Here is a 12,100-nt window from a genome sequence, read left to right as displayed (position 1 = left end):
TGGTGAGAGGCGATGGGGGCGCAGACCTGGGGAGCAGGGTTGGGTGCGGGAAGTGGCCACATTCTGGACATGCTTTGAGGGCCGAGCCAACAGGATTCCCTGACCTCTATGAGAGCGAGGGAAGCCAAAGGTGACAGCAGGCTTTGACATTTGTGAGCAGTGGCCACCATTCCCTGAGCTGGGGAGGACTGTGGGAGGGACAGGGGATGAGGGTAGAGGGGTCAGCAGTTCCATTTGGGGCAAGTGTGAGCTATTTGGTGGACATCCGAGTGGGAAGTCAAGCGAGCGGTGGATGCCCGTCTGGGGCTGGTGGGGAAGTGCAGACAGGAGATAGATATGTGGGGTTGTCGGCACATGGTCGGTGTTCGGTGAGACTAGGTGACAGCACCAGGAGGAAGAGAATTATAGAGAATAAAAGACTAGGGACAAGGCTGGGGGCACCCCATCCCATGCACAGGAGACTGAGGGGCAGGACCCAAGAGCCTGCAGTGTCAGGAAGGCCAAGCGCAGAGAGTGTGCAGAGGACATGGGTGTGACCAGCAGACTCCCCCAGTGCTGAAGGGCACTGCCCTTTGGGCTCAGCTTGTGGTCATGAAGTTTCCAGGGCACAGTGGGCATGGGAGTCAGGCTGGCATGGGTGTTAGAGAGGAAGGGAGAAGAGGGGTTGGGAACGACCTCCCTTTTGTAGAAAGCTAGGGCTAGTGCAGTAGACAAAATGGTGGTGCTCAAACACAGCCTTGTGCTAATCCCTGGGACCCGATGCTTTCTTATGGCAAAAGGAGTTGGCAGATGTGATTAAGTCAGGGACCCTGAGATGGGGAGGTGCCCCTGAGTTATCTGGCAGGCTCTCTACCATCATGGTGCTCCTTGGAAGAGGGAGGACGGAGTGGGAGAAGGCATGTGATGGTGGAAACACAGGACATAGCAATACACCTTGAAGACGAGAGAAGAGACCACCAGCCACGCAGCCACTAGGAGCTGAAAGAACAAGGAAACAGACTCAGAGACTCCTGAAGGAACCAGCGCCCCCACACCCTGATGTTAGCCCCGTGAGACTGCTTTCAGACTTCTGACCTCCAGAGCCAAAAGAGAATACATGTGTGTTGTTTTAAGCCCCTACTGGATGTGTTCCAGCAGCCATAGGAAATGCATAGAGGGGATGAGATGTGTCACCCACCCATTCTTCCCACGAAGATCCAAGCGGGGATGTCATAGCCACTGGGTGAAGCCAGTTCCAGCCCAGTCAGGAAGCAGCACGGTGTGGTCCTAGAGGGCTTGCTGGAGAGACAGCTCAGATCCCTCCACCAGCAGGCTGTGGGGCCGAAGAAGCCACCCACTGCTCTGACCATCCTTCTTCTCTGCAGAATGAGGACAAAAATGATATTTTATAGATTCGTTGTTACACCTGAGTTAAGGTTTACAAAGCAGTGGGCATGCATGACGCACTCAGCAAGCGCTCAACCCTTTTCTTACCCCCTGAGTCAGCGCTCCTTCGGCATCCCCCAGATCATATCAGCGTCTGCTCTGTACCAGCTCGGACCACTACCAAATCCTGCCTGTGGCTTGGCCCCCACCCTGTCCCCACGCAGGGGCCATGTTCTTTAATACTTGGCCCATGTCTCTCCCATCTCAGGGTCCAGATTTTGGCTATGTGACTCGAGGACCTGAAACAGGAGAGGTTACTACCTTCGACTCCTTTGGAAACCTGGAAGTGAGCCCCCCGGTCACGGTCAGGAGGAAGAAATACCCTCTGGGCAGGATCCTCATTGGGAGCAGCAGGTACCCCAGGTGAGGAGGGCAGGGACGGGAGGGGGAAGGGGAGACCCAGGGATGCCAAGGAAAAGCAGAGGCCGCAATGGAAGCCTCCCCTACTTGCTCCCAGCCCAAGGGCCTCAATAAACTTTAGGGACTTGGAGAGGAATCAAGTGCAGAGTGACAAATACAGCTTAGGAGCCCAGTAGACCCAAGCTCAAATTCCAGCTCAGCCATTTATACCCTTTTCCTTCAGTGAATATTTACTGAGCACCTACTGTGTGCCAGGCGCTAGGCAGGTGCTGGGAAGGAAGGCAGCCATGAGTGTGACAGACAAGGCCTTGCCGCTATCCTAGTGGGGGGAACACAAAGGTAAACAAATAAGATAATTTCAAATAGCAAAGAAAACAAAAAAGAGAGGGGCAGAGGAGGAATGGGAATGTTAGGGTGACTAAGGAGGGCCTTGCTGAGAAGACAGCTCTTGAGCTAAGGCCCGATGACAATAAGGACATGGCTGTGGGGAGATCTGAGACAGAGGGTTCCTGGCAGATGAAAGAGCATGTGCAAAGGCCCTGTGGCAGGTCTGAACTGGGTGTGTTCAAGAAGGCCAGAGTGGCTGGAACAGACTGAGTGAGAGAGAGCAAAGGGCTAGATCAGGAAGACCCTTGGAGACCAGGGCAAAGAGAAAACTGAAGCCCATAGAGGTGAAGGAATGTCCCAAGGCTACAATCCGACAAGGGATTACCCACTCAGGTTGGACCGGCTCTCCACATCTCTGTGGATAATATGGGCAAGCCCCATGTTTACCCACAACACCAGCATCTGGGCTGAGTCAATGGGCAGTGCTTTCTGAAGCTAAGTTCTGGTCTTTTTCACTGTACTGACTTGGTGCCTCAGTTTCCCCCCCAAAAAAACTAGAATGGCAAATTGTAAATTCCTCCAATGTCCGAGGATAGAATAAAGGTATCCAGGCTTCTGAATCCCTTCCGTAGCTGAAGGAGAACCTCGACCCCTTTGCCAAGCCTCCATTCCTTTAGAGGCCCTCCTGTTGCCCCTCGCTCCCCGTAACGCTTCCTTTATCCTGTGTTGTCAGTGCTGAGAGCCAGGAGATGCACCAGGCCGTGCAGGACTTCCTCAGTGCCCAACAGGTGCAGGCCCCAGTGACGCTCTACTCCGACTGGCTGTTTGTGGGTCACGTGGACGAGTTCCTGAGCTTTGTCCCAGCACACAAGAAGGTGCAGTCTGGGGGCGCTGCCTGAAGGAGGCCACACGCCTGCTCCCTGGGCTCCCAAGCATTGCTCAGCACTCTGCTTGGTAGGCCCGGCCTTATATGCCTGACCAGCTTTCCCTCAACCCCAGGAGGGGGCATGAAGGAGATTGGCCAGCCTGGGTCCACACCCACATTTCTGGGAGCCCCAGGGGCAAAGCTGACCTCTGACCCCAGTGTTTCTGCCTCTAGGGCTTCAGGCTGCTCCTGGCCAGCCCCAGGTCCTGCTACAGATTGTTTGAGGAGCAGCTGAAGGAGGGCCATGGGAAGGCTGTGCTATTTGAAGGCGTTAAGAGTAAGTTGGCTCTGCCTTGTTCTTCCATCCAGGGTCCTTTCTCTGCCTTCACGTAGTCTCCTATCACCAGATGGGGGTATTCGGGCAATGGCTACCTTCTGAGCACCTACTGTGCACCAGGCATTGTGCTGAGCACTGGGGATGCTGTGTGAACAGGGCAGAGTAGCTCCCCGCTGTCACTGTCGGGGCTCACGGTCCTGGGGAAGTGAGTCAAATAAACAACAATGGCACAAGCGCTTTGGGAATATTTGGGAGGAGTCCAAGGGAGGCTTCCTGGAGGAGGCAAAGACCAAGCAGGAGCAGGAGGAATGAGCAGGAGTTCGCCCAATGGGGCAGTGGGTTGAGGGGAAGAATGATATCTCAGACAGAGGGAACAGTGAATGCAAAGGCACAGAGACAGGAGAAAGCGAAATGTGTTTGAGGACCTGAAGAAAGTTCAGTCTGGCTCAAATGCTGAACGAACGAACGAATGAATGAATGAATGAATGAATGAAATTTCCCCGTCTGGCTGGAGCACAGAAGGAAATCTTAAAGTCCGCAGACATGGGCTGGGTCAGAGGTTGGTAAGTCTCCATGGCTGAGAATTTTTATCTAATATCAGGCAACGGTTAGACTTCTGTTTGCCTTTGGAGATAATTTAAGGGAGTGAGAGAAACACTTTTAAGGAGAACTTACACTGATGAAATATTTTATTAAAGGCATCTGCCTCCTGGTTGCTCACAACGAACCTGTGAGCTAGAAATTATAACTGCACCCATTTTCTAGATGGGAAAACTGAGTCCCCACTGTGTCTACTGGGAAGAGGGAAATCGACCTCTGAATTCATCTGCATTCTTTTTTCTTTTTTCTCCATGACAGAAAAAAACCAGAAAATAAAGGACATTCTGTCAGACAAGAAACTGAGAGAACATAACTCATACGTGGAGGTATTAGCCGGGGTGCCGGGCAGACTGAACCACCCACCCCACCGCCTTCCCTTCCCTTGGAGGCTCAAGGCAGAGCCTCCCACCGGCTGCGTGTCGGCTTGGTGGCGAATGGCTTTGGGATTTGGGTAAATGTGTGTGGGACAGACAGACAGACTTCAGTCACCACTGTGGGAACACACGTGAGTGATGCGTGGAAAAGAAAGGAAGGAAGTCGAGAAAGCTGGAGCCACAGCAAGACAGGTGAAACTCTCAGAGACAGAGCGACCGGCAGGAGAGAGGCCAAGGGCTAGAGAGACACAGAGTGGCCGGAAAGACAGGGACACACAGGCAGAAGCCAGAGACAGAGGGACTGAGCAGAGCAGAGCGAGGGAAGAAGGGAAGGAAAAGAGATGTGCGTCACTGCCTTCCTGACCCTGTCCCTGGTCCTTCCCTTGGCCAGGCCTCAGCCCCAGACCGCCCTCCCCCACTGTGGTCCCCACCCCCTCCTCGCGGCGGCCCTGCTGTGCCCTGTCACCCCCACCCCGGCCCTCCACCCTCTCATTGGCCCCCCCACCCCAGCCCTCCACCCTCTCATTGGCCCCCCCCAACCCCGGCCCTCCACCCTCTCATTGGCCCCCTCCACCCCTGCCCGAGTTGGCCCAGCCATGCCCACCGCCCCCCACCTCCCCACCCCAGAAATGCATCAACTGGAACCGGGAGGTGCTGAAGCGGGAGCTGGGCCTGACCGAGCGGGACATCATTGACATCCCCCAGCTCTTCGAGCTCCAGGAGGATGTCACGGGGATCCTCAAGGCCAAAGCCTATTTTCCAAACATGGTGAGGAGGTGGTCTTTGGGGTCGGCCCGCCTTTGCTAATGGCCTTAAGTCAGGGACGCTGGGCGCGGATCCGGGGGGCTTGGCTGTCTGCTTGGGGTCCGCGTGGCTCACAGGGCAGCTCTGGGCATCTCACAGCCGCCCTGGGAACCCGAGACTCTCACCCGCTCCCACTTCGCAGATGAGGCACAGAGAGGTCAGGTCTCTGGCGCAAGAGCACATAGCTGGTAAAATGGGATTTCGAGCTAGGGTTCCCAGCCGGGGGTCTGGCTGCAGAGCCCATGCCCTCACCACGTGGCACTGCCCCCTGAGGGCTTCCCTGTGTAGGGTGCCGCGGGTGTGCGGCGGACGGAACAAGCAGCCAACACCGGCATGTTCACCTGCAAAGAAGCGGGGTCCCAACCCCAAACGCGGGGTCGCGTTTGGAAGGGATCGAGGTGGGGCACCATTTCGGACGGGGTGGTCCGGGAAGGCTGCTTCGAGGGCGTGAGGCTAGCCCTGCCCAGGCTGGGTGGCTTCTCTCCTCTGAAGGGTGGACTTGACGGGGAGCCCGCCTTTGTCGAGAACTTTCAACTGTGACCGCCCCCCTCCCCGCCAAGCACCATCTCAAAGCCATCTATTGTATTTTTACCATCCCTGTGCCCTGACTCTGTAGCTCCAAAGGATACCCGAGGGCCAGGCAGAAACCTCAGCGGGTGCTGCTGGGGCCCCTCAGCCGCCCTCTCCTGCTGGGGCTGGAGGTCACATTCAGGGAGGAGCCCGAGCCCCTGGCACAGAGGACGCCGGACTGGTTTCCCCAGGTCACTGGGGTTCCAAGCCTGTGCCTCAAAGCCAGTGGTTTGGGTTTGTTCTGTTTTGGGCATCAAGGTACCGCAGAAGATTTTATTGAGAAGAAGAGGTTCTGTGGTTAAAACAAGGCAGGAGGGGGCACCTTGACTAAAATTCCTTGGCGCCAAGCGTTTTGTTTCTCCATGTCAGCCCAGCCGGGTTTCCTAGGCAGGAAAGAAGCCTGATGCCGGCGGCCAGGGGATGAGGCATCACGAGTGAAGTCATCAGCTCCGCTCTGTGCCTTGGCTGCTGGAGGCTCTGGAAGGAGCCTGAGCATGAGCTGTCACTCACCCCAGGAGCCCGCGGTGGGAGGCGGGGGCGTGGGCGTGGAGCGGGCAGAGAAATTCAGGGTGCAAGACACTCAGCAGGGGCTGTGTCTGGACCACAACAGAGAATGAGAGGCCCTTCCCTGACTCCTGAGCCCTGGAGACTGACCCTGCACCCGTTCCTGCGCATGACGTCTAATCGTCACAGTAACAGAAACCCATCTGGGCTCATGTTGCTGATGAGGCTCAGAGAGGTGAAGTGACTTGCCTAAGGTCACACAGCTACTGAGTAGCAGGGCTGGGATTCAAACCCATGTTGGCCTAGAGCCAGAATCCTCCTCCTTTCACCTCCCAGTATAAGAGAGAGAACAGTCATTTCCATAAATGATAATACATGGAGTGCTACCGAGAAGGTAATCATGTACTCACCCAGTCATGGGATATTTACGAAGTGCTGGCTACGGGCCAGGCCCGTGGGGGGTGTGGCAGCTGTGGGGGGAGCAGAGAGGAGGAGCACTAACTAACAGAGTCCGGGGACTCATGGGCGGCTTTGCAGAGGGGGTGCCACCTGAACTGAGCCTTGAGCAATAGAGAGTTTGCCAGAAGGTGGCAGGTTCGGGAAGGAGAGAACATGGGCCCTGGAGTCTGACAGATTTGGGGCTGAGGCCCAGGCCAGCAGGGTGGCCGGAAGTAGCCGACTTTACCTTTCTGGGCCTCTGTTTCCCCATCTGTGAAGCGGGGCTGCTGTTTTGGAAGGTCAGAAGGAAAAGCGGACCCACGGGCAGTGAGGCAGGCTGCACGCCTTTGGCCCTGGGCTGGGACCCCGCTTCTTTGCAGGTGAACATGCTGGTGCTGGGGAAGCACCTGGGCATCCCCAAGCCCTTCGGACCCATCATCGATGGCCAGTGCTGCCTGGAGGAGAAGGTGCGGTCCCTGCTGGAGCCGCTGGGCCTCCACTGCACCTTCATCGACGACTTCACGCCGTACCACACGCTGCACGGGGAGGTGCACTGCGGCACCAACGTGCGCCGGCAGCCCTTCTCCTTCAAGTGGTGGCACATGGTGCCCTGAGCCTGTCCCCTGCCCTCCCCACCCCGTGTCCTTTCCCTTCGGAAGCTCCTGGCCAGAGGCTCTGGTCCCCTGCAGTGTGGCACAGCAGGAGCTCTGGGGGACAGATCGTCTCCCTGGGCGTGGCCACCCTCCCGGCAGCGTCTTGCTCCCCTCCGCCGTGCCCTGGAGCCCTGGGCACCCCCTCTGAAGATCCCAAGATAGTCCTGGCCTTGCAAACTTGTTTCCGCTGTGAGATGCTGCAATAAAGTTTGATAATCTCTTTGTAAGGGAGGTCAAGCTCTCATTGCTCTTTGCGCGTTCACTCATGGTCATGGTCAGGCTGAATGTTGCAAATTCGAAGTTGAAGGTCAGTGCTACTCTGTGTGGCTTTTTCTCCCAGGTCTATACTTGGTCTATGAAGTCTTCTGTGATCTGAGCCCAGCTGATTCTAAGCTCCCATGGAGCCTTTGGTGGGGCAGCGGGGGGTGGGGGGGAGGCTGAGCCCCGAGGATGCGGCACATCCCTCCTCTAAGCTGCATTGAAGTCAGCTCCCCAGCAGCCAGCCGGCTGAACATCCTGAGGCATACGGATGCCCGTCTGATGACTCGCTGTCACGTGTATGTGTGACAGACACACCTCCGCTGTGTGTTTCCTGATAAAGAAACTTATAGGAAGCACACTGGATGCCGAGCACATCGGCAGGAAGAGCGCCAGGGACAATCATGTCAGCCTCAGACTTCTCGGGAGACCCCAAAGGGATGTGTACGAAGTTCCGAGGGCAAAGGTGGGGCCAGGAATTGCATTCCTGCTCGTGCTGTCCTTTGAGAAAAAGGTAGCAGACGGCCAGTGCTAGAACCCGAGGGGGCGTGAGCGTGAGGATTTGACTGTCGTGTGAGATCCATACAGACGCCAGCGAATTCTCTGTGTCCCTCGCATTTGTCATTCCCATTCTAAGACCGTGAAGGGGCTTGTTTGATGCTGTCCCCAGGTGCCAGGTGTGGTACAGAGCAGGAGCGGGGGGGGGGGCGGGGGTTGTGGAATGAAGTCACCTGTCTCCCTCTGTGTCCTTCGTGTACGTTTTCTTTCATGGCCCTGACGTAGGGATTTAGGTTCCTCTGTAGAAAATAAAACCTGATGCCTCCAGATTTTGAAAATGAAGGCCAGATCTTGGCTCCATAGGGTCTGTGATGCTCACTAAACACCCAGAGATACTGTTTTCATGTGGTTACGGAGAATAGACGATGGTGGAAAAGGTGGACATCCGAAGCTCCTACCCTCACACCACAGTAGAAAGGATCCAAAAACCCTGGGTCAAACCGTGCTTCTCCGAAGCGAGTCAGCTGCTTCCCCTCCAAAACTGCTGGGGCAAAGGATGCACGAGTGGTTTTTGTGGACCAGGAAGGGGACAGTGCACAGCGGGGCATTGGCGTGAGGTTGTCCCCAGACCTGACCCATACGGCAGCCTGGAGCAGCGACCCGCCTCAGCAGACAAAAGCCAAAGGTTTTGCCAGATTGCAGGAGCTGCAGAAGGACTGAGGGACAAGCTGGTGATTGGAGCAGGCTTGGCATCAAGACAGACCCAGGGGAGCCTCCCCCAGTCACTCATGGGGGGCAGGAGCCTCTGCGAAGGACCAGGGAAGCCCAAGCGAGAGAAAGCACCTGCTGTAAGTCCTGCCAGCCCCGCAGAGCACAGAGCCATCCTAGGACAGTGCCTGGGAAGCGAGAACTTTCCTGCTGCCTCCCCTCCCCTCCCCAGCGGTCACAGGTTACTTGCCTGAGGCTGCCGTATGTAACATGTTACCACAAACTGGGTGTCTTTTTTTTTTTTTTTTAATATTTTACTTATTTATTTGACAGAGAGAGACATAGCGAGAGAGGGAACACAAGCAGGGGGAGTGGGAGAGGGAGAAGCAGGCTTCCTGCCAAGCAGGGAGCCCGATGCAGGGCTCGATCCCAGGACCCCGGGATCATGACCTGAGCCGAAGGCAGATGCTTAACGACTGAGCCACCCAGGCGCCCCACAAACTGAGTGTCTTAAAACAACCGAAATTTATTCTCTCTGTTCTGGAGGCCAGAAGTCCGAAATCAGTTTCAGGGGGGGCTACAATCAAGGGGCGGGCAGGGCTGTGTCCCCTCCGGCGGCTCTGGGAGGAGTCCGTTCCTCATCTCTTCCAGCTCCTGGTGGCCGCCGGCATGCCTCCAGGACCCGCTGTGGTCACCTTGCCTTCTTTTCTGTGTGTGGCGAATCTCCCTCTGCTTCTCTTATAAAGACACTCGTCACTGCTTCTAGGGTCCACTCAGAAAAGCCGGGATAATCTCCCCATCTCAAAGAGTCGCGGTCACCTGTGCAAAGACTTCCTGTGGGAGATGACACAGGTTCCAGGATTGGGACCTGACATTTTTGGGGGGCCGTTAGTCCACCTCCCACAGTTAAGAACCACTGTGTCCAGCTGCGGCAGGCAGAGAGAATCCCTGCACCCCTTTTCCACAGCTTGAAGCGTTGCACCTGCATTAAACCTTAATGGGAAAGGGACAAGAGTTAACTTTCTAAAAACTGAGATATAGGGGCACCTGGGTGGCGCAGTCGGTTGAGTGCCAACTCTTAGTTTCGGCTCAGGTTGTGGTCTTGGGGTCATGAGATCGGACCCTGCGTCAGGCTCAGTGCGGAGTCTGCTTGGGACTCTCTCTCCCTCTACCCCTCCCCCTGCTCTCTCTTTAAAATAAATAATCTTTTTAAAAAAATTTTTTAAAAGAGGGCGCCTGGGTGGCTCAGTTGGTTAAGCAACTGCCTTCGGCTCAGGTCATGATCCTGGAGTTCCAGGATCGAGTCCCGCATTGGGCTCCCTGCTCGGCAGGGAATCTGCTTCTCCCTCTGACCCTCCCCCCTCTCATGTGCTCTCTCTCATTCTCTGTCTCTCAAATAAATAAATAAAATTTTTTTTTAAAGATTTTATTTATTTGTCTGAGAGAGAGAGCACAAGTAGGGGGAGAAGCAGAGTCCCCGCTGAGCAAGGAGCGCAACGCGGGGCTCGATCCCAGACCTGAGCCAAAGGCAGTCGCTTAACGGACTGAGCCACCCAGGCGTCCCATAAAATAAATAATCTTTAAATGAATCTTTAAATCAATCCATCAGTAAAGACTGAGATATAATGGACACATAACACTGTATAAGGTTAAGTTGCACAGTGTTGAGCTGATACACTTGAATACGGTAATGGGATAGCATGCCACATCATTAACATTTCTTTTGTCGGGGGGGCAGATACAGTTTTATAAAACCAAGTTGGAGGTTTTCTTTTGTGTGGAGTTTGACTTTTGAACCTCTGAATTGAAATTGTCTGGTAACTGTTTCATGTCTGCTTCCCAGAAACAGATTTGGAGGGGGAGAGGTGCCCGCAGGTGGTGGGTGGGAACCCGGAGGCGGTGGATAGGGAACCACATTGGGGAGGGAGTGTGGTGGGGGGGCAACGGGAGACAATGTGCAGGGATGTGGGGGCTACAAAGGTTTTGGGTAACCCATGGGATGCCCTGCTGCTGGGATAGGCCCTTGGAGTTGTCCTGAATTAAGACAAGCAACCTGCCCTTTCCCCCCGCCACACTGGAGGAAACTGCCCCCAAGGAAGGGACACAGCCGTGGGAACTGGCAGTGTGGACAGTTCCAGGAGGGGGGCCGGCAGCAGCTGGGGGATAAGTGCCTGTGTCCTGAAAGGGGTCACGTGGCATACCATAGCAACCTCCACCGTGACCTAAATTGACCACGGGACCTGGTTACCTGAGTGATGAAGGAAATTTCCTGAGGAGCCGAGGGGGACAGTCTACACTGAGCAAGCATGCAGGGAGCTGTGGGAGTCTAGGAAAACTTGCCTCGTGGTCACAGAGCCCTTGGTTTGGTTGGAGAGCCCGATGGAAGCCCACTGGGGTATCTTTTTGAGGGGTATGGGGGTCATGTAGTCATTTGCACCCCAAGAATTTATTGAGCATCTACTCTGTCCAGGACTCTTTTGTGGGTGCTGGGGATTCAGTGGTGAACAGGAAGCGCCCTGGAGAGGAGCAAGGCCCACTCTAGATCCCTCCAAGTCCCTTCCATGCCCAGAGGGGTCTCCAGGTTGAGAGTGCTCCTCCCCGACAGCGCTGAGAACCCTGCACAAGGCAGGGCTGTCTGAGGTCAAGGGGGACAGAGGTCCCAGACAGTTTGGCTCCAGAAGCCAGAGCCCAACCCTCAGCAGCCCCTCCCCAGTCCGACCATCCCCTCCCTCCAGCCCACCTCTGGTGGTGTGGGTGGGAGCCTACACGGGCTGAGCGCCTCCTGCCTGCTTAATATTTGCCCCTTTCAGCCCAAACAGAAGGGGCTTTCGGGTCTTCCTGGCCAACCCGCTGTGTCCAAGAGCCCCCTAAGTAAAGCCACCCCTGACAGTTATGTTGCATGCTTAACGCTTCCAAGGAAGGATAGTTCTACTTTTAGTCCCGAATTTAACAAGCCTGGCTGACCGAGCCGAGTTCACTCAGGACCCAACTTATGTACCCTGCACTGTTACACACTGGTTACACATCACCACGTTGTGTGTCAGGGCCAAAGACTGAAAACAAATGTGTCGACCTATCACGGTGCCGCTCTGCTGGGAGGACCGTGCGGCCATAAAAAAGGATAAGGATGCTTTTCACAAGCTGCCAGGACGAACTTCTCTCCAAGCTGTACTAGGAAATGCAAACAGCAAGAAATGGATACTACGTAGCATATGCTGCCACTTACATAAAACTAAGAAGGAGGGGAGGATATGCATACATGTTTGCTTGGTTGTGCGATACATTTATATGGAAAGACACAGAAGAAACGGATACCACCGACCGCCTCCAGAAGGAACTGGGTGGGTGAGAGAGCAGGAGGGACACTGTCGCAAGCCCC

At 55.4% G+C, this 12,100-nt stretch overlaps 1 protein-coding gene across 1 annotated transcript in view; it reads left to right on the top strand.

Annotated features, from left to right (window-relative positions):
* PADI4 (peptidyl arginine deiminase 4) overlaps positions 1-7,484 on the top strand; it is a 42,355-nt gene extending 34,871 nt beyond the window's left edge. Inside the window, exons 11-16 of the mRNA XM_064589853.1 lie at positions 1,634-1,788; positions 2,846-2,987; positions 3,212-3,314; positions 4,173-4,240; positions 4,916-5,056; positions 6,985-7,484. Of these exons, the coding sequence (XP_064445923.1) occupies positions 1,634-1,788; positions 2,846-2,987; positions 3,212-3,314; positions 4,173-4,240; positions 4,916-5,056; positions 6,985-7,218 (843 nt within the window). The 3' untranslated portion in view covers positions 7,219-7,484. The remainder of the gene's footprint in view (positions 1-1,633; positions 1,789-2,845; positions 2,988-3,211; positions 3,315-4,172; positions 4,241-4,915; positions 5,057-6,984) is intronic.
* Positions 7,485-12,100: the final 4,616 nt, after the last annotated feature.

Source organism: Mirounga angustirostris, unplaced genomic scaffold, assembly GCF_029215605.1.
Source record: "Mirounga angustirostris isolate CCGP_5_RB_7025 unplaced genomic scaffold, mMirAng1.0.hap1 SCAF_4, whole genome shotgun sequence".
NCBI lineage: Eukaryota > Metazoa > Chordata > Mammalia > Carnivora > Phocidae > Mirounga > Mirounga angustirostris.
This window is presented reverse-complemented; position numbering and strand designations above follow the sequence as displayed.